This window comes from Zingiber officinale, chromosome 4A (genome assembly GCF_018446385.1).
Source record: "Zingiber officinale cultivar Zhangliang chromosome 4A, Zo_v1.1, whole genome shotgun sequence".
Lineage (NCBI taxonomy): Eukaryota > Viridiplantae > Streptophyta > Magnoliopsida > Zingiberales > Zingiberaceae > Zingiber > Zingiber officinale.
In genome coordinates, this window is record NC_055992.1 from 109,690,087 (window position 1) to 109,717,835 (window position 27,749).

At 44.1% G+C, this 27,749-nt stretch overlaps 2 protein-coding genes across 2 annotated transcripts; one reads left to right on the forward strand and one right to left on the reverse strand.

Moving 5' to 3' along the window:
- The first annotated feature begins 16,053 nt into the window (after positions 1–16,053).
- LOC121973549 (probable WRKY transcription factor 12) lies at positions 16,054–17,375 on the forward strand. The gene is made up of 3 exons (XM_042524957.1): positions 16,054–16,642; positions 16,766–16,897; positions 16,977–17,375. The coding sequence occupies exons 1-3, from the start codon at positions 16,164–16,166 to the stop codon at positions 17,200–17,202; spliced, it is 837 nt and encodes a 278-aa protein (XP_042380891.1). The 5' UTR covers positions 16,054–16,163; the 3' UTR covers positions 17,203–17,375.
- Positions 17,376–20,658: 3,283 nt separating this feature from the next.
- On the reverse strand, positions 20,659–22,738 carry LOC121970552 (formin-like protein 20). The gene has a single exon (XM_042521338.1). The coding sequence runs from the start codon at positions 22,638–22,640 to the stop codon at positions 21,027–21,029; it is 1,614 nt and encodes a 537-aa protein (XP_042377272.1). The 5' UTR covers positions 22,641–22,738; the 3' UTR covers positions 20,659–21,026.
- Between the last annotated feature and the right edge of the window lie 5,011 nt (positions 22,739–27,749).

The window sequence follows — 27,749 nt, forward strand, 5'->3', positions numbered from 1 at the left end:
GTGGCTATAGTTCGCAATAATCTGTGTCTACGTACCACCCAATTTGAACGGGTCAGATTTGGATACTAGTTTACTTGTGGCTCAGTTTCGGAGATGTTAATAAGTCTAAATAGTTGGCTATATTGGACTAATTTAGTTACCCAAATCGATCAAATATATATGTCTGAATCTTGCTCACTTATGCAATGTTTTTAATTTTATGTTCATTTTTTTCTTCTATACCCTTTTGCTATGCAAGTCTCTTCTGTTTATGATAATTGGTCGAGTTCTATCATTATATTAGAGCAAAAAATAAAAGTTATCATCTTAACGGTCCCTCCAAAGTGGCTTCACATTCTCTGGAAGGAAATAAATTATCAGAAGTATCTGTCCTAGCGCAGTAACCCTTTACGTGGGGAGATCAGACACCCAATATAATATTTTGTACTTACTAAGAATTGATCATAATATCTATTGAAATAACCACTCATACTAATACCAATTATGTCAACTTGTGAGATAGTTATATCATTAATTATATATATATATATATATATATATATATATATATATATATATATATTATACTTGTCCAGACCTTACTAAGGCGTTTCCAATGCATTGGAAACGCTTTCGTCAATTTTTTTTTGTTTTACAGTGTTGAAATATCGCGATCAAATCTAGACACCTCAATTCAATTAAGTATATTTGTTTTTGTTTATTTTGTTTAGCTCCCGATTAAGCTAATTAAATTTTATCTTTAGAACTTAGAGGTTGAATTATAGTATTCAAGATAAAAATAAAATAAAATAAAATAAATTTTAGGTACTCACGAGATATATATTTAAGATGTCTAATAATATATTTTTTATTTTTTTAACTTTTAGTTGAGTCAATTATATTTTACCTATAGGGTTTAGGAGCTGGATTATAGTATTTAAATTGAAAAAATATAAGACTAAAAAAATTAGATATTCATGGAATATAATATATGTATTTAGGATTTAAAATTTAAAAAATATTTAAAAAATAAAAAAATGAATTGAGAAAACTGGATCACACATACAAGGTAAAAAGAACCAAATAATGTAATAACAGAAGAGAGAATACTTCGCTCTAACGCATATGTCACCCATGTAAAAGGACTGCTCCGTTAGGTTAAAAATATTCTGCATGATTTATCTTCCTTTGTGAGGATCTTGGAAGGAGTCTCGGATAAGAGTTATTACTTTATTTTACCGCCCACTAATAAGAGAGGAGAAGGCACAAGATCGATGAACTAGAGAAAAAGAACACATAAATATGACTAAATAAGGAAAGAACACGAGATCAACATATATATTTTTTTGAAATATCAATATGAAAAACAAAGAGTCAACTAGATTAAAATAAAAGTATACTGATCCTGTTCGAACTGTGAGTTGATGAAAGCTGGGTATGTGGTGTTTTCTGCTGGCTTCATGTAGACGTCGGGATGAGGTGGACCTCCGCCGAACCTGCAACAAAATCGGGCCGGGAAGGGATTCCCGACGACGACTCTCCGACGCTCAAGTCAGGTGAGAAGAAAACTGGAACAAGATAATGAGAATTGTAGCTACAGTGTGGATGATTTCATACCTTCGTCGAAGTCCGGGGGTCCTTATATAAGCCCCCAGGGAGGCGCGTGCACTCTCCTCGACGCGTGAGTGCTTCCCCAAACATACCTCAAAATGGATGTGTCAGAAAAGCACGTCTGACGTCATACCACAACTGTCCGAGTATATCTCTGACATGACAATGGAAACTTCCACCGTACGATCTTCTATCTGGTTCAGCCGCCGACCATGCTGTCTGTCGGCGGCACATATCTCGAAAAGGATATCTCTGGTCGTCCCCTTTGTACTCTTCTGCACCTTCTGTCTTTTATCGGGCTGAGCGGGAGAGACACTTGGCCATACTGGTCGGGCCGAGCGAGTGGGTCGCTCGGTCATATGCTCAGCTGAATAGCGCTTATGTTAGCCTACGGCCCAGCTGAGCGGCCGCTCGGCCCAGTCAACTGTCGTATGTGAATCCCTGAGGGTCGGAAACTCGAACTTTAGCCTTAGCCGAGTTATCTCCTTGCCGACCTGACCTTTTACCACGGCCGCTCGGAAAGGTGGTCTCCCGCTTCGCAGGCCTTCTACTGCGGTCGCCCGGAAAGGTGGCCTCTCGCTCGGCTCACCTTTTACGTCGATCGTCTCGACATTAACCTCCACGTGTCCTTAACCTCTGTCCGTATGGAACCCCTCCTTTGCTACCGGATCACGTGCCTCCCCCTCAAGTCTAGTCGAAGGAGGCTGCAAGTCCGACTGACTGGACTATCGGTCTGGCGACATGATGGTCGTTCTGTATATGATGAGAATGCCGCTCGGCCTAGAACCCACTGACACTTGAAGAGTTTGACATGTCGGTAGATGTCTTGCCGACCCAACGTCGGTCAACGCCGATGTCCTCCAAATTTCCTTGGAATTCGTGCAAATCCCCGTCATTAAGGCCGAGCACGCACCCTCGCCTGCGTAATGGTGGTCATTAAATGCGCCCAATGGGGTGATGCCACGTGGCCAGGCGACCATCATCGCCTGCTCAAGCTGTCAGGCTCGATGTGACCCTTGGTGCTTTGAATTCAACGGGCGAATGCACTCCTTGGATCCCGTGCCCTGGATCGGGCGGTCCCTGCAGCTCGAGCCCAACCTTTATAAGGCCGCTTCCTCTCCTTCCGCCGCTTTCGGTCTATCGCGCCCGTGCTTTTGAAGGTTCCTGCTTCGTTCTCCGACGAACCCATTCTCGACATTCCGGCCCTTCACTCTCTTCTCCAGCAATCATCTTTTCTGTAAGAACTCTTTGCTCACTCCCTTTTTGTTTTCTTCGTGCTTTTTCTTTGCATTCCGGTGGTGTCTGCGCATCGCAGTCACTGTTCCGTTCATCTCCTCCGTTGCCTTCTGTTTTCCCTTTGTTTTGCATCCCGGTGGCAATGGCTAGTTCTTCTGCCCCCTCTCTCGGTCTTTGGTATCAAACCATGGAGAGTAGGTTTGATTCGGGAGACGCCTTCAAATTACTTAATACCTATGAAATCCCTGATGACCATAAACTGATTCTGGCCGAGTCGTGCGACCGGCCCCATGACCCGCCGACCGACACTGTTACCTTCTTCCGCGACCAGTTCGTAGTTTGCAACTATTTTCGTATTCCGCTCGGCCAGCTTGTTCCAAATTCCTTTAGGCTGCTGTGCGGCGTAGTTGTGCTCTTCCGGGTACACAATATTCCCCTTAACCCCCAAATCTTCCATTATTTTTACTACCCCAAGCAGTCCGAGCTGGGCACCTTCTTGTTTCAAGCTTGGATCGGTCTAGTTTTCTTTGATAAAATGCCTACTTCCAATAAGCATTGGAAAGAGCATTTTTTCTTCCTACGTTTTCCCGAGCCACCATCATTCCGGACGAAATGGCAAACTTCGTTGCTGACTCCTCCCGAACTGAAAAGGTACCGGACTGAACCCGCTTTTCTGCATGTGGCAAACTTGTTGGTCGGGCTGAAGCTAGACATACACAAGTTGCTGCCCGAAGGGATGATGTACCTATTCGGATTAAGCCCGATCCGAACGCAGCTTCCGAACGGCCCGAGTAAGGAATAACCTTCTCTCCATTCCTTGGCGTCTAACTAATTTCTTTTCTTTTTCTTGCAGCCGAGACTATGATGAAATCAGTGGTGTTTGGCCTGCTGAAGCGCAAGGCCGACGAGATAGAGGCGGCTGCCGCACAGGAGGCGGAGAAGCTGGGCCTTACCCCGATCGGCTCTCACGAGGGTGAGAGCGAAGAGGTACGTACGGGGGGCGAGGCGTCGGCCGCGCGGACGGTCACCACCGATGCGGCCGAGGAGAATGCTCCACTGAGTGCGCCACCGGCCACTCGGCCTGAGGAAGCCGGCTTTGATGATGATGAAGTTCCGTTGGTTGGGCGTAAACGCCGCCGAACGGGCACCCCCACCTGCTCAGCAACCTCTGCCATTCACGTTTCAGAACAGACGGACGATCCCCCAGCTCCTGCATCTGTGGAAGCGCTATCGTCTGACCGGACTCAATCTCAAGGAGACTGGCCTGTCGACCCCGTCGCCGCTCAGCCTCTTACCTCGCTCCCTCCAGCTCGCCAGATAATCAAGCGCTCTCTCATCCCGCTCTGAGCCGGTGAGACAAACTTCTGCTCCTTCCGCGTTCGCCCAGTCCACTCTGGGCAGACATAGGACTATCAAGGCTCTGCTCCACCAAATGACAGAGGAATATTTGCGCAAGGCTGACCAGTCATCGAGCCCCGAACACTTGATAACCATTCGGGGGCCCCTCGCAAAAGTCTGGGAGGACGCCCGAGTGCGCGTGGGCGTGATGCCACCTAGGCTGCTCGGCAACAGCCATCTGCAACAAGCTACTGGGATAACTTTTACAAGCTTTTTCTTCTTATCCTCCGTTCGGTATTTTACATTTTTAACTGAATCGCAGCATTGGGCCAAGAGTATAGCGGTGTGCCACCGCTTAACTTTCCTCGAGGAGGAATTCAAAAAGCTCAAGGTCTCTGGGGGACCCCTCTTCAAGGCCCTTCCTATGCCGAGCTGAAGGCCGATCTGGAGAAGGCCAACAAACTGCTAGAAGCCGAACGACATAAATCTTCGGGCTTGCAAACCATGATAGACCGGCTCGAGACCCAGGTCCAGACCTACGATAAGAAGATTACTCTTGCCACTAACACGAAGAATCAGGCCATCACTGACCTGGAGGCGAAGAATGTTGAAGCCCGGACCCTTGAGGTCAAAGTCAAAGAGTTGACCGACTTGCTGGCTACCGAGAAGAATGGTCGTTCGACGGAGGTGGACGCCCTTCAGACTGACTTGAAGACACTCCAAGAGGCGCTGGATGCTTCTCGTTCTGCCTTCAAAGAATATCAGGATGCCGAGCCGAGTCGAGTCACTGTCATGAAGCAGAATTACATCCGCTCGGAGAAGTTTGTAGAGAAGGTCTACGCTCGGCTCGTCCACGCTTTCGAGCTAGCTATCACCGCAACGGCTGACTATATGAAGAAAAAGGGCCAACTGCCCGAAGACTTTACTGTTCCCGTCTGCAACCATGCTGACCTTCTGACAACGATTCCGGATGAGATTTTTAATTATTTAGAGTGAAGTCCTGTATGTATGTTGGCCGTCCGGCCTCTATCACCCTTTTGTAATCATCGTTCGGCTAGTTTTGTTGAATGAATTTCTATGCCTGTTTTCTTGTCTAATCATGCGCATCTGGACCGCGTGGTTTCTAAGCCCGTGCCTCTCTATATTCACGTTACCGTTCGGCAGTTTAATGCCGCATCACCGTAAGTTTATTGGGCTTTTATAACACCAAGGCTGGACCCTCTAATTGTCGTTCGTCAATCTATAAGTCATGTTTTCAATAATTGCTCCGACCCTAGGGTTTAACGTCGCCGCTGGACGGTCTTCAGGCCGGGGGGTTTATAGTCGCCGGTCCGACTCTAGAGTTTAACGTCGCCGCTCGACGGTCTTCAGGCCGGGGGGTTTATAGTCGCCGGTCCGACTCTAGAGTTTAACGTCGCCGCTCGACGGTCTTCCGAGCGGGACATTTATAGTCGCTGCTTCGACCCTAGAGTTTAACGTCGCCGCTCGACGGTCTTCAGGCCGGGGGGTTTATAGTCGTCGGTCCGACTCTAGAGTTTAACGTCGCCGCTCGACGATATTCCGAGCGGGATATTTATGGTCGCCGCTTCGACCCTAGAGTTTAACGTCGCCGCTCGACGGTCTTCGGGCCGGGGGGTTTATAGTCACCGGTCCGACTCTAGAGTTTAACGTCGCCGCTCGACGGTCTTCCGAGCGGGATATTTATGGTCATCGCTTCGACCCTAGAGTTTAACGTCGCCGCTCGACGATCTTCGGGTCGGGGGGTTTATAGTCGCCGGTCCGACTCTAGAGTTTAACGTCGCCTCTTGACGGTCTTCCGAGCGGGATATTTATGGTCGCCACTTCGACCCTAGAGTTTAACGTCGCCGCTCGATAGTCTTAAGGCCGGGGGGTTTATAGTTGCCGGTCCGACTCTAGAGTTTAACGTCGCCGCTCGACGGCCTTCTGAGCAGGATATTTATGGTCGTCGCTTCGACCCTAGAGTTTAACGTCGCTGCTCGACGGTCTTCGGGCTGGGGGGTTTATAGTCGCCGGTCCGACTCTAGAGTTTAACGTCGCCGCTCGACGGTCTTTCGAGCTGAATATTTATGGTCGCCGCTTCGACCCTAGAGTTTAACGCTTCAGGCTTGGGATTCTGGTAGCAAATATTCTCCATAAAGCTTCAGGCTTGGGATTCTGCACCTCCGTTACGAAATCCGCCAAGGACTACGACTTAATCGCCGAGCGGGGTTGATATTGGATGTCAAATTCACTGAGCTCCGTTGTCCACTTGATGAGCCGCCCGGATGCTTCTGGATTTAGAAGCACTCTTCCTAGCAGGCTGTTCGTCATGACAGTGATCGTATGTGCTAAGAATTAGGGGTGGAGCCTCCGTGCGGCCAGGACTAGTGCGAAAGCGAGCTTCTCGAGACCGGTATAGCGGGACTCAGCGTCTTTTAAAATGTGGCTAAGGAAATACACGAACTGCTCTTCTCCGTCCTCTTTCACCAGCGTCGAACCAACAGCATGCTCGGTTGATGACAAGTATATACGGAGTGGTTCGCCTACGTTCGGCTTAGCCAACACAGGTAACAAATTCAAATAGGCTTTCAAGTCTTCAAACGCCCGATCACACCTCCCGTCCCACTGAAACTTGGTAGCTTTTCGCAAGACCTTGAAGAAAGGTGGGCTCCGGTCGGCCGTTCTAGAGATGAATCGTGATAACGCTGTTATCCGACCGGCAAGACGTTGCATTTCCCTCAGATTTCTAGGAGGCGACATATCCTGCAGCGCTTTTACCTTGCTAGGGTTCGCCTCTATACCCTGCTCGGTCACGATGTAACCGAGGAAGCGTCCGCCTTTTGCTCCGAACAAACACTTTTGGGGGTTCAGCTTGACTCTATATTTTCTCAGCGTTCGGCAGGTTTCTTCTATATCTGCACAAAGATCCTCCGCCCGGAAAGATTTAATAAGTATATCTGTTGGTGCAACCTTAGGTCAAGGTTGACCTGGTTGACCCGACTCGAGGTGACTTGACTCGAGTTGTATTTTGATGTTTGACTTGGGAAGATTGTCGGTGCAACCTTAGGTCAAGGTTGACCTAGTTGAGTTGCATGTTGATGTTTGACACTCGTGAGAGAGTTCTATTCTTGATATGGGACAAGAATAGATGTTTGGGAGATTATTGGTGCAACCGTAAGTCAAGGTTGACTTGGTTGACCTGATTCGGGAAAAGTCCAAGCAGGGAGCTTGGCACCGGAAAAGTCCAAGTATGGAGACTTGGCACTGGAAAAGTCCAAGTACGGAGACTTGGCACGGGGAAGTCCTAACTGGGATGTTAGGCAGTTGGAAAGTCCTGGTGAGTGAAGCCAGGCAGTCGGGAAATCCTGGTGAGTGAAGCCAGGTGAAAATCCTAGTGAGTGAAGCTAGGTGAAAGTGAAAGTCCTGGTGAGTGAAGCCAGACAGTGGGAAAAGTCCTGGTGAGTGAAGCCAGGCAGTGGTGGAAATCCTGGTGAGTGAAGCCAGGTGAAAACCCTAGTGAGTGAAGCTAGGTGAAAGTCCTGGTGAGTGAAGCCGGGCAAGGGAAAATCCAGATGGATCAAGGGTGATCGGACATCTGGTGTTGAGAAGGTCAAGTAGGTCAAGGGAGTGACCGGATACTTGACACGAAGAGAAAAGTCCAAGTGGGTCAAAGGGATTGACCGGACACTTGGTGGGAAGTCTTAGCAGGTCAATGGAGTGACCGGATGCTAAGTATGATATACCAACAGGTCAAGGTTGACCGGATGTTGGTTTGGAAGGTTTGGGACTTGGTTTGGGCAAAAACCAAGCTCTGGATCGATCGATGGATCGATCCGGATACACTGGTTATTTGATCGGCGGTGACCGATCGGTAACAAACAAGATGCTATCAGTATGTTATCGATCGGTCCGGACCGATCGAGCCAACGAAGGCAAAGAGAAAGGAGAGGATCGGCGTGGACCGATCCATACTCGATCGGTCCACGCATCGATCAGAGACAACAGAGAACTTGGGCGAGTTCTCGAAGAGTCTTGATCGATGTCCGGGACCGATCAGAACAGTCCCGATCGGTGGGCCGATCGAGAATTTGGACCGATCGGGCTTCACCTGATCGGTCCACGCCTAGCCGTTGCGACACAACGACTAGATTCCGTGTCTTCTTTATCTTCTTCGCAGTGCGGTATAAAGGGTCCAGACTTCGTTCTTTGGGAAAAATCTTTTCTTCTAGAACTTTTCTTCTGCTGAAGTTTCTGCTTCAACTGAGCTTTGATTGAGCTCGCCTCCGAAGCTTCGCGTGAGCTTCCAGTCGTCGACCAGCTGCTGCGTTTGAGTTGTGAAGTTGCCGCTTCACCTCCAGTCGACAAGAAAGCAAGAAATTGGTAGAGTGCTATTGTATTCATATTGTATTGCTTTTGTTACTGTTCTTGTACTCTTTGTTTGCTGTTGCAAACGTTTGTGGCGAGGTTTCTCCACCCACAAGGAGTATATTGTATTAGCCGGTTCTCCGGGGGCTCATCCACCGACAGATTGACTGGACTCGTCCACCTTACGGACACGCCGAGGAGTAGGAGCCCTAACCTCCGAACCTCGTTACATCCTTGTGTTAAGGTTTGGTTTTCTTCTCTTTCATTTCTTTGTATTTTCCGCTGCGCTAACACGTTTTGTAGAAAGAAACGACGATTTGGGGTCGGCTATTCACACCCCCCCTCTCTAGCCGCGTACGAAGGATCCTAACAATATCATCCACGTATACCTCCAAGTTACGCCCGATCTGCTCCCGAAATACTTTGTTCATTAGCCTTTGGTATGTAACCTCGGCGTTCTTCAGCCCGAACGGCATTACGTTGTAACAGTAAGTCCCGTCCGCAGTAACGAAGCTCACTTTTTCCTAGTCTTCCCGGGCGAGTGGCACTTGGTGGTAGCCCTGATATGCATCCAGTATGCATATCAGCTCGCATCCTGCGGTGGAATCTACCAATTGGTCGATTCGGGGCAGAGGGTAAAAATCCTTTGGGCATGCTTTATTCAGGTCACGAAAGTCGATGCAGACCCTCCATTTGTTGCCTAGCTTAGAGACTAGCATCACATTTGCGAGCCAGCTTGGGAATTGCACCTCTCGTATATGGTCGACTTGCAGAAGCTTCTTGACTTCAGCTCGGATGATGACATTCTGTTCGGCGCTAAAGTCCCTCTTCCTCTGCTTCATCGGCCAAATGTCCGGCCGAACATGAAGCTCATGCTGCGCTATGCTTGGCGAGACTCCCGGCAACTCGTGAGTCGACTAAGCGAAGACATCGCAGTTCTGTTGGAGGCATTTGACCAGCCTCTCCTTCTGGTTCGCCTCTAGGTCGGATGCTATGAACATAGTGGAGTTCAGTCGGGCAGGGTGGATATGTACCTCTTCTTTTTCTTCATAAACCAAGGAATGTGGCTTTTGAGTTATGGCATTTACCTCAATCCGTGGAGCTTTCCGAGCGGCCTTTGCCTCGACTCTAACCATTTCCACATAACATCGTCGGGCTACCAGCTGGTCTCCTCGGACTTCTCCCACTTGATCTTCAATGGGGAATTTTATCTTTTGACAAAATGTTGAGACGACCGCTCGAAACTCGTTGAGAGTCGGCCGCCCCAGGATCACATTGTATGCGGAAGGGGCGTCGACACGATGAAGTTAGTGGTACGCGTTCTCCTGAGCTGCTCCTTCCCTAGCGAGATAGCTAGTCTGGTCTGGCCGATCGGGAGGACCTCATTGCCCGTGAACCCGTATAACGGGGTCATCATTGGCAATAGCTCAGCTCGGTCAATTTGAAGTTGATCGAACGCCTTCTTGAAAATGATGTTAACTGAGCTGCCTGTATCAATAAATATGCGGTGGATAGTGTAATTAGCTATTACCGCTCGGATGATGAGGGCGTCATCGTGGGGGACTTCGACTCCCTCGAGGTCCCGGGGCCCGAAGCTGATCTCAGGCTCGCTCGCTTGCTCCTGGCTGCAGCCGACCGCGTGGATCCTGAGCTGCCGAGCGTGTGACTTTCTGGTCTGGTTCGAATCTCCTCCTGTGGGGCCATCGGCAATGATGTTGATTTCGCCTCGAGCTGCGTTGCTTCTATTCTCTTCCTCCCGAGCGGAAGGTCTTGCTCGCTCTTGCGAAGCTTGGCGATGGACCCTCGGTTACTTATTCCACTCGGGTGATTCCCTAACCCCACACTGTCCGGTATCCTGGTGTCGGTGTCTCCGATCGGGTGAAGGGGATCGACGGCGATAGCTTCGGGGGCGTGGGGTGAGCGATCGGCGGAAGGCTTCGGCAATCTCGGGTGTTGTGGGTGGCTGACTGATGAAGTGAACAGAACATGGGAGTCCATACCTTTCTCTTCGGTTTAGGTCGATTGGCTGCTCTATGTTGGACCGCGTGCGGCCGGGGTTCGTGGTGTGGCCTTGCTCCCTCGGCCCGAGGTCCCCTCGGTGGTTGGTGGCTGGCTGGGGGCTTCCGCTCGGCGGTTGCCGGCGGCTCGGACGTCACTTCTTTTCTCCTCGCTGCTTGGGCTTCCTCCACGTTGATGTATTCATTGGCCTTGTTCAGCATGTGGTCGTAGCTGCGGGGTGGCTTTCGGATGAGCGATCGGAAGAAGTCGCTGTCCACGAGCCCTTGCGTGAATGCGTTCATCATGGTCTCCGAGGTGACCGTCGGGATGTCCATGGCCACCTGGTTGAAGCGCTGGATGTAAGTTCGGAGCGACTCCCTTGAGCCTTGTTTGATGGCGAACAGACTAACGCTAGTCTTCTGGTATCGCCTGCTGCTTGCGAAATGATGGAGGAAAGCCATTCGGAACTCCTTAAAACTGGTGATCGATCCATCCAGCAGCCTTCGGAACCACCGTTGCGCCGATCCCGAAAGGGTGGTGAGGAACACTCGGCACTTTACACCATCTGTATATTGATGTAGTGTGGCAGTGTTGTCGAACTTACCCAGATGGTCATCCGGGTCGCTGGTCCCGTTGTACTCTCCAATCGCCGGGGGCGTGTAGTGCCTCGGTAGTGGGTCTCTCAGGATGACTTCAGAAAATTGACGGTTGATCCACTCGGGGGATGACTCAGCCCGAGGCGCCTTCCCCTTTATAGCATCCCGTATGGGCGCTTCGTGTGATGACCCTTGATTGGCCTGTGCTAGCTCGGACGGAGTTTGGAACAATGCCCGATGAAACAGAATAGGGGCGGGCGGCGCATTCTCTGGAGTGCCGGTCTGACCTTTATTCTGCGCCCATGTGGAGTATTGCTCCGGTCGGTCCTCCTCCGCCGCTCGGCCACCTGATGCCGAAGTTGCATGTTGTGCTAATCGCTCGGCTAGCGCCTTCTGCTGCTGTTGCTCCACGATTTTCGCCGCTCTTACCTCAATAAGGGCATCGAGCTCCTCCTGAGAGAGTGTCACGGGGTGTGGTCGTCCAGCTCCTTCCATCTTCTCTGCTCGGATTCAGGTGCATTCCCACAGACGGCGCTAATTTGATCTTGTCCGAACTGTGAGCTGATGAAAGCTGGGTACGTGGCGCTCTCTGCTGGTTTCGTGTAGACGTCGGGATGAGGTGGACCTCTGGCGAACCTGCAACAAAATCAGGCCGGGAAGGGGTTCCCGGCGACGACCCTCCGACGCTCAAGTCAGGTGAGAAGAAAACTGGAGCAAGATAATGAGAACTGTAGCTATAGTGTGGATGATTTCATACATCCGTCGAAGTCCGGGAGTCTTTATATAGGCCCCCAGGGAGGCGCGTGCACGCTCCTCGATGCGTGAGCGCTTCCTCAAACATACCTCAAAATGGATGTGTCAGGAAAGCACGTCTGACGTCATACCGCAACTGTCCGAGCATATCTCTGACATGACAGTGGAAACTTCCACCGTACGATCTTCTGTCTGGTTCAGCCGCCGACTATGCTGTCTGTCGGCGGCACATATCTCGGAAAGGATATCTCTGGCCGTCCCCTTTGTACTCTTCTGCGCCCTTTGTCTTTTATCGGGCCGAGTGGGAGAGACACTTGGCCATACTGGTCGGGTCGAGCAAGTGGGCCGCTCGGTCATATGCTCGGCTGAATAGCGCCTATGTTAGCCTACGACCCAACTGAGCGGCCGCTCGGCCCAGTCAACTGTCGTATGTGAATCCCTGAGCGTCAAAAACTCGAACCTTAGCCTTAGCCGAGTTATCTCCTTGCCGACCTGATCTTCTACCGCGGCCGCTCGGAAAGGTGGTCTCCCGCTTCGTAGGCCTTCTATCGCGGCCGCCCGGAAAGGTGGCCTCCCGCTCGGCTCACTTTTTACGTCGATCGTCTCGACATTGACCTCCACGTGTCCTTAACCTTTGTCCGTATGGAACCCCTCATTTGCTACCGGATCATATACAATTAAAATAATCAATAAATAAAATTGGAGTAGTCTAAAATTAAAATGAATGTTTTTAAAATAAATATAAATAATATAAAAAAATTAGGGCCTTAATCAATTTGAGACCCTAGCCCTAGCCTTAATCAGATAGTGTCATGGATCCTAAAAATTAAATCCTATATATATATATATATTTTTTTTGTTGTGTCTATTTAGATGAATTTTCTAGATGAAAATTTTAGATGAATATCATTTATTTGTTTATTTATATATATATATATATATATATATATATATATATATATATATATATAAATAAAGGATATAAACCAAAAAAAGGCGACGGCTGACTCTCTAGAAGACTGATGGATAGATTCTGTGCTAGCTTGTCACCACCATTGATTATGCCAGAAAAGATGCGGGCGTGTTGTGTCCGGCAAAAACACTGCCTACGTCACTACGTGGAAGCTTCATTGAGCTCATCTATCTTATGCTCCCTCGCTGTCTCTGTTCTTGCTCTTCTCCTTTTTCCTTTTCATTGGTGGCGTTCCTATATGCATACATCCTGTCTCAATCTGAACCCAGCCTATCAGCCCTTATCCATCACTCAGCCCACTGAATATCACAATCTAACTGAATTGATCACGTCAGCAGCTTGGTTCCATCTAATTTGGCTTGCTTGAGACAGCACACCAACTAATCATATTACTATAAATTGTTACTTAATTACCACTTAATTGATACTAGCTAACAAGTAATTTATCATTGGGATGTACGTGCTCTAATTATTACTTAATTATCATTAAATTAACAGATGAATTTTCATTGATGAGCGGTTGATCTAAAAACGATGGAATGATAGGCCGTCGTCCACTACAAGTATTTCTCAATTTATCTGAGTGGCTGAACCGATCACTCTCAGGATTAGTCTACGTAAACTCAAGATGTCAACTAAAAAATAGCAATTAACAAATGTAATCTTATTTCAAACTTTTGAGAGTTTAACTAATCTTCCTAAAATTTTAATTTTGACAAATTTATATATAAACATATATATAGATACATATTTGGCTAATGCCGTTTAATTTTTTCAGTCGACAGTTCAAATGTTTGACCTAGTAAATATCCGTTCAATGTATTTTATTTTATCACGTTTATTTGATTGGATTAGCTAGTTTGGTCTTGTCATATTTTAAGTTAACTCAATTTGTCTAGTTAATTTACTCAACCCACCATCAAGCACGCTCAATGCGTTGGCCAATTAAGCTCACTCGATTTGCTCATCCAGTTAAAGCTCTCCTTGTCAATTAGTCCATTTTTATGACTTTCTCATCTAATCCACTTAACTCATTGGTCTAGTTTTATTTTATTTTTTTTCACTTTCAAAGAGATACAAATGATCAAGAAGGACAAAAAGATGTAACTCACTCTATGTTTCTTTGTGTGCTCAACTTGTCTAACTTGTCAGTCTCATTGCCAGGTTTTATCTGATCCAATTTATTTAGTTCACCTAATAATAATAATAATAATAATAATAATAATAATAAAAGAAAAAAGAAATCCGTCATCCTGAGGTTTCACATGGTCAGTCTCATAATCACATGTAAGAAGGCAAATCGAAAAATTATAGTTGACTAGATAGGGAGAGTTTTTTTTTCTTTTATTTTATCGAAATTCGAACTCTTGTCATATAGTAAGCCTAGTTGAGTTTTGGCTTAGTTGAGTAATTTTATCCTGTACTAGTCGACTCAATCTTATCTCCAAAGCCTAGTTGAGTTTCGGGGCCTTATTTAGTTCACCTAGTGCATCTAGACTTGCACACATCCAATTACCTATATAAATAACTGAATAAAAATATATATTAGAAAATTTAAATCTCTAAAATAGTCTTTTATAAAACAAGATAAAATAGTACACAATATGTTGTTGATTGAGAGCACTAACACAGTAATATATTTGTACCAAAATAGCAAACATGTAATAAACATGTAAATAAAAGAGTAAGGTTCAGAAATTGTTATCTCCTCCGGTTGAAGCGTCGGTGTGCCGACTGTCTTTAGAGAAATATTACCGCCCACGGTGCAGAGGCTCTCCGGCAAAATTCTCCCAAGATCCGACAACTACTCGCGTCGTCCATAGGTGCACTCCAAGACGAACGTCGCACTCGGACCTAACCTCAGATCGCGAAATACCAAGCCTCAGGGCAGCACACGCACACACAGAGAAGGAAGAAGGAGAAAAGTAGACTGCTCGAGATATTCCGAACGAGGAACAAAGGCGCAGCATTTATTCACTCCAAGAAAATAGTTTGAATTAAAAACACAAAACTTAACACAATAGACTTTTTTCTAGGCCCTGTATTAATGAGAATTTCATGTATCTTTTCTTTTTTATCTAGAGAGTTGCACAGTAGGATATCATGTGGAGGAATCTTTACTTTTAGAATAGAAGGTGATGTAGTTTATCCCAAAAGTTTCAATATCGTCAGCTCTATGGTGAGATACAATCAGATAAATGATGGGATCGGATACCTAATGAGATATTTTATATCTATTAAGAATTGATCTCAAAATTGATTGAAATAGACTCATATATAAGTACCAACTGTGACAACGACAACATGAAGAGATCCTTTACTTTTTTTTTTTTTTTGGATAATCCAAATATCTATCTCCTCGAACCAATTAATCCTAGTGACTCTATGTAAATTTTTTATCGACCATCATAATAAATTAAAAAATACTATGTATATTCATCCAAATGACTAATAATTCTAGTCAAAGTAAAAATCTCTTATAATATATAATAACTAAGATTCAAAGCTTAAAATTTTTAATTATTTAATAGAGAACCTAACTATTATCCTTTCCCGTTAGGATTAAATATCGAGTGATGATATTTAATTCTGAAATAGCTGAGCCATCCATCGACGAGACTTGCTTTCCAGAACAAACAAACTCTACTGGGAACCCATCGAATTCACCGTAAACCTCATCCCCCTCGTAAACTCATTAATTAAGCTGGAAAAAGGAAATTGAAATTCTCAGTTCGCAATACTTTTTTCATTCCTTATAATATAATTTAATTTAATTCAATTCACCTAGAAGCCGATCTAATAATATATTCAACGCACAAGCGGCGCCCTTTTACCATTCTCCCTGACACAAACCCTTAGTCAACGTCCAAACAAAGACTTAATTTCCAATAATGCTTCGGTGGACATTTAACTGACAGATGGCATACGTTGAGATGCCCACCGCAAGTTAGCCCCTACAAGTACTCCTGTACCGAATCCGTTAGAATCTATAAATATATACACTCGGTTGAAATCGCATCCCATATACATGAAATTTATGCACATGGACGCAGAGTGAGTAGCAACGGGGAAAGTTCCGATTTAAACGAGGCAGCTCGGGGGAAGCTACGTTCCACGAAGCTCGGTGGGAAGCAGAATTGTAGCTAAAGATCATATCGAATTTTAATTTAAATTCCATTTATAATTATTTTGGGGGTAGGAGGAGGAGGAGGAGGGAGGCAGGCATCTTCTTCCATCTTCGAATTGTTTTTTTCCTTTCTGCAACGATAGGCATCACTATAAATATATATAAGCAGGCGCATGGTTTTCATACCATGGCGGCGGTAGGATCACGAGTCCATGCATTGGCGCATGCCATCCCCCACAATCATAACTACGCCGGAATGGCTTATAGCTTTCCCGCCAACAGTTCGCAGCCCCAAAGCCACGGCGGCGGCGGCGGCTGTGGCTCTTCCCCTTCCTCTGCTGCGACCACCGCTGCTACTGCGGCCAATAACCGCCCGACAGCAGCGCAGCAGCTTCTCGACGACGTCGATCTGACCTCTCAATCTGCACTGGACTTCTCCGAGTACCTCCTGTTCGATCATCCGGAGTTCGCGGCGCCGCCGCAGTCTTCGACGGCGGCGGCGATGGCGCCGTCCGCGGCATTTGGAGGTTTAGAAGCAGTCGCCATGGCGACGCCGCCGGCTCATGATCCGGTTCACGATCAGTTTCAGTTTCAGAGCGGCGGCTTTAATCCTCCTCCGCCGCCGCCGCCAGCCAATTTGACCGTTAACTCTGAAATTGGTGCAGGGTAAGTTCCGCATTAATTAATCAATCAATACTTCTTCTTATTCTTGGTGGCTCATTCGTTACCTAGTCTGATTAATCATTTTTTTTTCTTCAATCTACTGATTCATTGTGGATATGTAAATAGGAGCGGAAGCAACCAAATGGGAGGAACCTCAAGGATCGCTTTCCGAATGAAGTCGGTGGCGGAGGTGCTCGACGACGGTTTTAAGTGGAGAAAGTACGGGAAGAAATCGGTCAAGAACAGCCCGAATCCCAGGTACGATCTTAATTTTAATTTTAATAATTACTCTCCATTCTCATTGCCATCCTAATTCTAACGCGAGATGCATATGCAGGAACTACTACAGGTGCTCTACGGAGGGGTGCTCCGTGAAGAAGAGAGTGGAAAGAGACAAAGACGATCCCAGCTACGTGATCACCACCTACGACGGCGCTCACAACCACATGAGCCCCGGCGTCGTCTATTACACCACCCAAGACTCTGTCTCCGGCCGATTCTACGTGGCCGGCGTCCAAATGCCTCCGACGACGACGACGACGACACCTTCGACCTCATCATAGCTTATCAGCACTATATGTATGCATCAGCTGCTCGATATCTATATATATCGCCAGCTACTACCTTCAATTCGACCGATCGAATGCAATCAATAGTTAGTTAATATCTATTTGAAGCTTGTAAATACATGCACGAGGCAAGTTTTTGGCAATGCAATAGCGTATGTTTTGGAATGTGTGTGCATGCAGATGCAAGGCAGCTCCTCTTGCTGATCTGTGCTAGCTTTTTGGGGGTAATTAATTTTCTATATATATTAATTAATTTACCTTTACTAATTAATTTCTATTGGTAATTAAGATATACACGATCGACCAAGTGACTTTATCAACAGAATTCAGCTTTTATCTAACTAGTTAGAATATCATTCACTAGAGATATCCACTAATTGACTTCTTTAAGTCTCTCTTAATTAATTAAAACTCTACAGGAGCCTATAGCCAGCTTCCACTCAGCTTCCTGAATTATATATATGTTAGATGCCGGAGCATTCGATATTCTATATAAATCAGAATATATACTAAATGATCTGCACCAATTGATTTTACTTGCAAAATTGATGGTGAATTGGAAGGCAGGAGGAAGGAGATGAAGACTTGACTTTATGCGCATGTGGTCATATATAACGTCGTCGTTTATATTTTGTATAAGAGAGAATCGGACTCTGGAATTGACTATTGACTTAGTCTGGAGTTTTGGTTTTACCTGGAATGTGTTACGGCCGGATTCCACGAATGAAAAGGATATGGTTACGTCTTCTTCGGATAACATATATAGGTATCGTTTTTGTACTTAATTGGTTCATAAAAATAGTATGAATTAAGGAGAGAAAAATAAATTAATTTTTCAAAATAAAAATATTATTGGGTAATATATTCTTTTCGATTATCTATAATTATAATTCGCCAATCCGTTAATTGGTAAATTCTTTCAGTGTAATTGACCTAATCCCTTCATAATGACTTAGTTGGAGTTTATGCTCTGTAAATCCAACTGACCTTCATAACTTGTAGTTAATTAGGTAGCAAGATCAGTCTTGTGGAGTTCGGAAGAGTTAACCTGCCCGGCTCAACCAACTCATCACCCAACCCATCGAATACAATCAGTCCATTAGTCAAAGTTTGCTCAATTTGACCCTATTATTCAACCGTTACACTAGTCCCATCCTGCACAATTGATTCGGCTAGCTTGTTTAGCCCATTCAACCCACTTAACTTACACAATGTGTTAGACCCGACTAATCAAACGAATCGGCATATTTGACAAAATTGAGCAAGATGACCGAGGAGAAAAAGAACCTACCTCAATGTAAGAACTGAAGATGATACAGTGCATGATCGGAGGATAGGTGAGATGAGGTGGTCGCGAGTCAAGATCGTAGGATGGTCAAAAGTCAAGCTTACGTAGTGGTCAGAAGTCAAGTTTACGTGGGGATCAGAAGTCAAGTGTATGTGGCGGTCGGAAGTTACGCCTGCGTGGAGGTCATAAGTCAGGCTTACGTGGGGGTCAAAAGACCGACCGACGCGAAGGTCAAAGATTAGGCCTGCGTCTAGTGTTAGGGGCCCAGTTGCAAGATGGGCTGAGTTAGGCACGAATGACGTCCTACGAACCAGGATACAGGTAGGGCATCTAGCCTTGTGGCACAGGACATAACGTACAGGTCAAGATCAGCCAACTAAGCGTACAGGTCGGGATTGGCCAACCAAGGATACAGGTCAGACTTATAACTTTGCAACATAGGACATATGGACTAAAGCGCACAGGTCGAGATGTGCCAGCCAAGGATACAGGTCAAGATTTATAGTCTTGCGGCGCAAACACTTGGACCAAAGCATACAGGTCGGGATGTGCCAACCAAGGATACAGGTCAGGGCTTCTAGCCTTGTGACACAGGACATGACGTACAGGTCGGGATTGGCCAACTAAGGATACAGGTCAGGCATCTAGCCTTGTGGCACAGGACATAGCGTACATGTCGAGATCGGCCAACCAAGCGTACAGGTCGGGACTGGCTGACCAAGGATACAGGTCGGGCGTCTAGCCTTGCAGCACAAGACAGCATACAAGTCGGGATTGACCAACCAAGGATACAGGTAGGGCATCTAGCCTTGTGGCACAGGGCATAGCGTACAGGTCAAGATTAGCCAACCAAGCATACAGGTCGGGACTGGCTGACCAAGGATACAGGTCGGGCGTCTAGCCTTGCGGCACAAGACAGCGTACAGGTCGGGATCAGCAAAAACCAAGAGCCAGTGCAGGGATAACGAGAGGAGGAGTCCGGGCGTTACGCGATAAGCAGCCCAAGAAATCGTAACCACCTGTCAGAGAATAATCACTGCTTGTCAGAGAATATGCTAATGGTTGGGTATGCACAACACTCTGATTCCTTCCTAGCCCTATAAGAAGACGCCATGTGCCACCCACCGTCAGATAAAGTCTGACATCTGACATTCCCTGATACCTGTCAGACTCCAGAAGAGTCCGTTGCGGTATAAAAAGGGATGTTTTGTCCCTTACACAGGTACACTCACTCGTCATTTCTTACTCGTCTTTACTTTTCGTCCTTTCTCTGTGCTTCTCGGGAAAAAATAATTGACTTGAGCGTCGGAGGGCCTGACCCGGAGACTTTTTCCCTGATTTCTGGTCTCTAATGACTTGGAGGCTCGTCTGAGTGTGCGCAGAGCCCTAGCGTCATCATCCTGATCATTACCCTTCGTCATCCGCCCGTGTGAACCCTTCCGGAGAGTGCCAGATAGATTGGACACCGCAGCGACTTTCCGTTAACTCCCAGTACATCGACGCCCGCCTTCATCTGACTCAATTTTCGGACGGGATAAGAAGATGTTGCTGTTTAAAAGATGTCATATTTGAATACAAATCATGGAGAGTCCCCTTTTAGCCGTCTGATATGACCACGATTTTATCACGGCTATCGACATTCATACATTCATTCCTGATCGAATCAGACGAATAAAAAGGAACCCAACCCTCTTACACAGCAAACTATCAGAAACTCAAACTAGCTTTTACATGTCTCCTAAAGAAGCAGAAGAAATCGTCATTTCTTCCTTAATCGAGAATCAGAAATCATGAAAAGGCCCCAATTTCCGTTCCTCCTAATGTAAGAACACAATCATAAACCGGCACTCTAAAATTAGGAGCGACATGGTTGTAACAACCTATGGTTTTAGAGGCAATGCCATCTAATCAAATACTCTGTCCAGACTACAAAATGTTACTCATTCTTTCACGCAATTTTATGCAATCCCCAGCGAGATGAAGGCTGTGTGAAGGATCCTATTGGTCTGTCTAGTTCTTGAACAGAGTGCAGTGGTGAACTGTGATCCAACCCATGAAATTATAATTTGTTCATTACTTGGAAGATCACTGATAGTAGTACACACTCTTGGCAAATGAAAATAATATGAAAGAAAACGAAGTTAAACAGACATAATACTCAGTTACCAATCCAAAATCAATCATTAATATATATTGCATTCGACTATATCAAAAAAGCAAACAACAATCACTTTCTGCTCATCCAATGAATTGTGTAAGTGTAGAAGCCTGGCCAACAAAACAAAGGCATAGGTACTCTCATCCTCTTTTTTCTTTTGTCATGCCACTATACACTCAAAACATACTATACTCAGTAATGTGCAAGCCTAATGCATGCAAACCAATCCACACGAGAACTCAATTTACAGACAAAAGTCAGACTTTAACTCTTTTTTTTTACTAGTTCAAATCAAACAATGGTTGAGAAATTACCTGTGAAAGTAAAAGTTCGTCCTTGGAAGTACTTGAGATAATGGAGCATGAATTTGCTTCAGATAAGATCATCATCAAAGAGGCTGCCTAAAATCATGGTCTCTTCTTCTTCTTGCTGCTGGTCGTCCACTCGTTGCTTCTCTCTAATTGAATTCAGTTTCTCAAACTTCAGACCTTCGCGGAATTGAGCAATGAAAAGGTCGGCCTTGTCATTAACATCAGGGCTTGGGCAGAACGGCATCATGTTTGTTGCCGTGCTATCGGATTTTCTGCTGTGGGTGCTGACCTCCTCATTGTCCGAGAACAGCGGTGGAGGGGGTGGGAGTAGGGGAGATGGAGGAGAGATTGGGAAATCAAAAAGATCAGCCTTCGGTTTCCTATTGTAGGAGATTGGTCGTGGTGGTGGAGGAGGACGAGGTGGAGGAGGCGGTGGTGCTTGCTTGCTTGAGCAGTGGGTTGGTGGATGTGTCGATGGTGGTGTTTTCTTTGAAACCTGAGTTGAAAATTGGGGAAGTGGAGGCGGAGGGGGAGGCGGAGGAACTGGAGATGCTGAGTGGATTCTCCGGTTCTTACTCTTCTTATGAGAAAAAAGGTTGCGGAAGACAGAGGAAGGGGGCGGCGGCGGCGGCGGAGGCGGCGGTGGCGGCGCAGGAGGGCGACCAAAGGAATCCGACTCGATGTAGTGCGACAAATCCTCGTGGCTTCTCCTCGACTTGCTTCCTTTCTTCTTCTTCTGGTAGAATGAAGTGATGGCAGCGGCGATATCCTTAGCTCCACCTCCCCTTCTCTTCTTAGGGTTTCTGTACGCAGGAGGTGGCGGCGGAGGTGGTGGCGGAGGTGGCGGCCCTGGTGCTGAATAGGATGTTTGGTTCTCTTGACCTCCCAACTTATAAGCTTGCTCCAGCTCCCAATCCCGGACATCCTCCACCGTCCTATTCCTCCGATGGCGAGTTCTGGGGTTGCTCTTGCGCTCCATCTCCCTTTCCGGAAGCTTCTCGAGACTCCTCCCCCTTCGGTGTCGCAGATGCGGTTGTGCCGCAGGCGGAGAGGACGGCGAAAGCTCCTGCCTGATTTCCGCTATCACTTCCTTGTCTACCAAATCGTTCGGAATCTTATGTGCAGTCATCCTCGACGGCGGCTCCGGCGGCGCCATACGAGGAGGCGAAGGAGGAAGCGGAGATCTCGACCTCGGAGAAGGGCTCCGCCGGAGAGCAACCGTATCAATGACATTTCCTGTCCAATCTGCCAGGCGCTGCTTTTCTCGAACGCGTAACTCCGGCCTCCTGCGATACAGCTGCGTGTCGTCATAGTACCGCCACCCGTCGTCAGCGTCACCCCACGCGGGGTCCTGCCTCAGATCTGGGTAGGAGCTGCTGCTGCGCAACCGACGAATCTGCTGCGTAGGGGGGTCGCTGATCCAGGCCTTGGGGGAGGATGCGGGAGGAGAACCCTGGACGTCGTCGCTCCGGCGGGCCAGGACGCCGCAGAGAATCGCGAAGACGACGAGGACGAAGTTGAGGGCATCCCATCCGGTGCGTATGAAGGCGGGGCGGGAGGAGGAGGAAGAAGAAAGGAAGGAAGGGAGGAAGAGGAGTAGGAAGATGGAGAAAGGGACTAGCAAACCCCACGGCTTGATCGTCGGAGGTGGAGGATCGGCTCGTTCTCCTTCCATGGGAGTAAAGGCGTAAAGCTCGCTTTCTGTTTCGATGGCGGTGGGTGGTTGGCTAAGCGTTCGCTGGAAGCTTTTCAATGAAATGATGATTGGAGCGTTGCTGGAGAGAAAGAAGTGATATATTTAAATTAAAAAAATGGATAAATAACTTATAGTTTGTTCATATTTTATTATATATTGTTTTTATCTACTTTCATGGAATTAAGAAAAAACTCTCTCTTGTTTTGCTTATCATCTCTTAACTGCGTATCTATAAAGTGCGGTGATAAAAGCGGCAAAGTAACGGTAGATAGGACGTCTTCTTACAGACATTTAATAATTGAGTCTACGAATTTTCCTTAATCATAAGGAATATTGGGCTGAAATGTTATAGGGGTGTCATAGTGAATTCAATCCGATAATTCGATCCGATCCAAATTAATGAGATTAAAAAAATTCAAGATTGAATTAGAGATTTTCATATTCAAGTCGGATCCAGGTTAAAAGATTTTCGGATTAAAATTTTTTAAGTCAGGTACAAATCAGATTCGGATTGAATTCGTGTTGATCCAAATTTAAGGTTTAATAGGTTTTTTAAAATTAAATTTAATTTAATTTTAAAAATTGAGATATTTTTATACATATTAATATTAATATTAATATTAGTATGATAATGATAAAATATTAAGATAAAAATAAAGAATTATAAGAAAAAATAATTAAAAAATCATTTTGAATTAGATTCTTTGAATCATATTCAAATTTAGGTTGGATTCAGATTAATTTTTTTTAAGAAAAATCTAATCTCATCTGATTGATTCATTCGAATTGACACCCTTAATATAGTGTGAGGAATTGTTTACCAAATTTATTCAAATTGTTGATGAAAAACTTTGGTTTAAAAAAATTAAATATCTAAATTTAAAAAAATAAACAATACTACAGCTTCCAAAAATTACTATTTTTAGAAAATTACTACAATTTGAGACTAACTCCATTACAATTAGATTGGGAACTGAGATGTATTTATAATCAAATTAATTTTTTTTTTTCTTACGCGCAGATTAACCTAATGAACCTGCGCAATCTGCGTGAAAAAAGAAAAAGAAAAACAAAGAATAAGACAAACAAAAAAATGCAATGCAAAATAAATATGCGCACTCTTCGTTTTGCTACTTGCGTCCTGTGCCCGTTGAACAAGTTGTCCAAGGAAGCCAGCCAGCCAGCAAGGGCAATGCTGCATGCTTCATTGCTGCAGCCTATTTACAGCTAACCACAGCTGTTGCATGCAGATTTAGATGATCTAGCCGTTTTACCCCTCCCATCTGACTTTAGATTTTTCAATTCTTACTTTCAACCATAGTCATATTTTATTTTAAAAAATTAAATATAAAAAATATTTCTTTTCCTCCGTTCTCTCTACTTACACTTATGATTTATACGATTCAAATTTTTTTTAAAAAAAATTAAATACTAAAATCAGAATCACATCAAATTTATGTTTTCTAAACTGTCCTCTTTCATCCATCTGTAGATTTTGATTACAAATTCACAAAAATTCAAATACGCTAGGTTCATCTGTAAATTTTGATCAAAATTTATTGATCGATCTAGAGAGCTTTGATTACATCCAGAACTTGATATCTAAGAGCAGACCAAGTTGATCTCCCCACACCAAGTCCAACTTGATCTTGATATGCTCTCTGAAAAATCGAGCTTAAGTATTCTAGCTGAAGATTTTTTCTCGTTGGCACTATTAAAGAAGGGAAGTCCAAAAATAGTAAAGAAGGGTATATTTGAATTCCTTAATACTTAAAAAAATTCATATTATTTTGGGATGGATGCAATCAAAGTTTTCTAAATTAAATAATAGATTTTGATAGAAATCTAAGTTTAGACAATTTGCATTGATACGAATTTGTAACTAGAGTTTGGAAAAGGTAGATTTGATATCATTTTAATTTTAGTAGTTAATTTTTTTTAAAAGAATGAATTGTATAAATCATCAAAATTAATTTAAAATTTTAAACGTTTCAAATGTGGATCGAATGTATTAAAAATTGACGTGGAAAAATTTAATGTTGACGGGAGACATAAAACTGGAAGATCATCTAAATAGTGTGATATTTAGTCATTCTCAAAGTATACTCAAAGTATAGTGTATGATTTAATTTTTTTCTAAATTTTGATTCCCTTGCATAAATTTCTGAAAATATAGATATACAGACTTATACATACTGGTCGATTTTATTTTCATCTCATTTGTGGAACCGTGAAAAATGCTCGGATAAACAAAAATCATCCTTTTTTTGTTTACGTCATCAGAGGTCGACTTTAGAATATTTACTAATCACAATCATTTTTTTATTTATTTCTCTATTATTTTAAATTCCACATCAATGTGGTACTTCTTTTCAATAATAATAATAATAATAATAATAATAATAATAATAATAATAAAGATATTCGTAGTCGTAAACCTCTTAAAGAGGTTTATATTCTGTCATATCATTATCACATCAAAAGTTAAAATTTTTACTTCTTTTAAAAACCATTCTTTATTATCATAAAATCTCTTTCTTTTAAAAACTTCACTTCTTTTAAAATTCTCTCTATCCTCTCTCAATTATTTTTTTTATAAATCTGGTCCCAAGATTTTGATACAGATTTATAAAAAAAATTATAAACCCCACCTATATAATGGGGGAAGGATTTATATTGAAAAATTTATAACATAAATTGCATGCTATAAATCTTTCACTACAAATATCTTAATAATAATAATAATTATTATTATTATTATTATTATTAATAAAGTATATGTATTTCTCTGTTTTTTTTTTTCTTTCCACCCTTTCATCTTCTTATCCCAGTTGATTGACGAAATTAAATAATAGCAGTCAATCCTTTAGCTGCTTGACTGACTTTTGGAGACGTATGCACCTCAACCTACTCTAATTTCTTAGTGGTGAAGATTAGAAATTAAGAAGATAGAGCAAGTTAACCCACTGTTGCATGCGTCATCCATGATAACTAAGTAATCATCAATTAGAAAAGGCAATGAATGACTTGAGCACAAAGGCAAAGGTCAATCAGGCAACACAGCTTTGGTAAATAACATTATGAGTGTCTTCATCGTATCCGATTTAAGATCATCACAAAAAAAATAAATCGTAACATCCGAGTAAACATGTGACAGATAGGGTATATAATACAAGGATAAGAGATTTATTCCTCAGCTATCTCGAGGATCGATCCTGCGATCTCATTGTGATAACACCCGCTACATACCAACTCGGATGATCCGCAAGATCAACTTTGGTAAAAAACATTGGTGGCAAAACATGATACCAGCGCTGTAATTTCTATGAGGCCAGAGAGGCAACCGCCTCAGGGCCCAGCCCAATGAAGGACCCATTTTTTTTAATTATATTAAAAAAATGAGAGATATGGACCCTAAATAGCCGTTAAACCTATTCTCATGGATCTGAGACACACCCCGACGCATGACTCTTCTTTGCACATAATTACTTCTCTGGTGTTGCTCTTTTTTGCATATGATTTCTTCTTCAGCATTCTTTCTATCAAGGCACAGATCCACGGAACAAGAGGTAATCATAATCTTCTTCTTCGACTATCTTCTTCGTCTTGCAACACGTGCCACTAATTGTAACCTAATCATGTAACAAGGATCGTTTGTGCGACCTAATCGAGTCGATTCTCGTAGTGGCTATCTCACTCGACGCAAGCTGGTGATTGGTCTTTGCTCGCGTGACTTAATTGCGTAGCACGGGGCTGTTGTATGCTACCTCAGTCGCTTGTGAAAACTACAATCTAATTGCATGGTGGTTACTATTGTCGCCTTGCTAATGCCTACGACCACCGCATTGGTCTCAGTGTTATAGGATACACTAAATGAACTATCAATGTTATCGATTGAGAAAGAAAGAGTTCGACAATTGAATTATGTAGATTTAATAAATGTTTTTATCTCTAAAATAACTAGACGAGTAGTGTTTATATAATTATTTTAAATATTTATTAATTTTTTTATTGATGTAATATATTTATTTTTAGTTTATTTATATATTTAGTATATATGTTATTTATAAATTAAATTTTATTATTATTTATCATAATAAAAGAATTACCTTTTAGCCTGTACTTCAGGCCGGTCGAATACCGGTACGGCTCTACATGATACATGATGAGAACGTTCACTTTAATTTAGACGGTTTTCACAGTCCATTCTCACGGTGGAAAAGATGATAATAATGCTCATGTTAAGTGTTGCTTACAGTTCCCGATACAGTGCATTTTCAAATTATAGGAAGGAAGGTCAAATATGGAATTGATTTCTAGTCGGTTGTATGACTAAGAGGTGAAGAGTTTTCCCCCGAAAATACAGATTGGGACGTTTTCTACGGGTTAACGTGAAAACTTAAAAACAAATAACTTGTCTGATTCCGATTGGCCAATTCAATATAGTAAGCAACCTAATCGTTTTTAAGTGTTTGTAGCATATGATGCATGTTATGGAGAAAGTGCAAGCTGAGCTACTTTGCCTCCGCGGTTTCAGGTTTTGCGTGTGATGTATATTTTTAAGTTGCATGTTAGAATTCTGATGTAACCCACTAATTCTCTCCTCTGTCTCGATCGGTGACAACCTGGCTACAAACAATTAACGTGTGAATCATGATATCATGTTATCATTCATCTCGTGAAGTCATTTTCCTATTCATCAGATCACTCTATTATCATGATCTGACGCCGTAGTCAAAATTTAAATTATCTGGAGCTGATCGACATTGGTGTTCTGCCAGTAGTCGCGGCAGAGTAATGATGATTGAGAGGAGTCAATATCACTTGTGTCAAGGAGAGCAGTAATTGTAAAACTATCAACGGGCCGGACAATAATGAATGTGATGTTGTGATGATCAAAAAAGAAAATAACAATGGTAGGATTGGAGACAACTGCTACGGATGTGGTAATATCCCATGGATATAGTACGCTAATAGGGAAAAGATTTACCACAATTGTGCTAGTCAAGTTACGGTTGGACACCTACGAGAAGGGATAAGGAAGGCGGCGACGTCGGCTGCACATGCGATAGATAAAGCGACCGTAAG

Coding starts and splice junctions, on each gene's coding strand:
- LOC121973549 (XM_042524957.1), top strand. CDS start 16,164: ATGGCGGCGGTAGGATCACGAGTCCATGCATTGGCGCATGCCATCCCC. Junction 16,643..16,765: donor AACTCTGAAATTGGTGCAGG/GTAAGTTCCGCA, acceptor ATATGTAAATAG/GAGCGGAAGCAACCAAATGG. Junction 16,898..16,976: donor AAGAACAGCCCGAATCCCAG/GTACGATCTTAA, acceptor ATGCATATGCAG/GAACTACTACAGGTGCTCTA.
- LOC121970552 (XM_042521338.1), bottom strand. CDS start 22,640: ATGGAAGGAGAACGAGCCGATCCTCCACCTCCGACGATCAAGCCGTGG.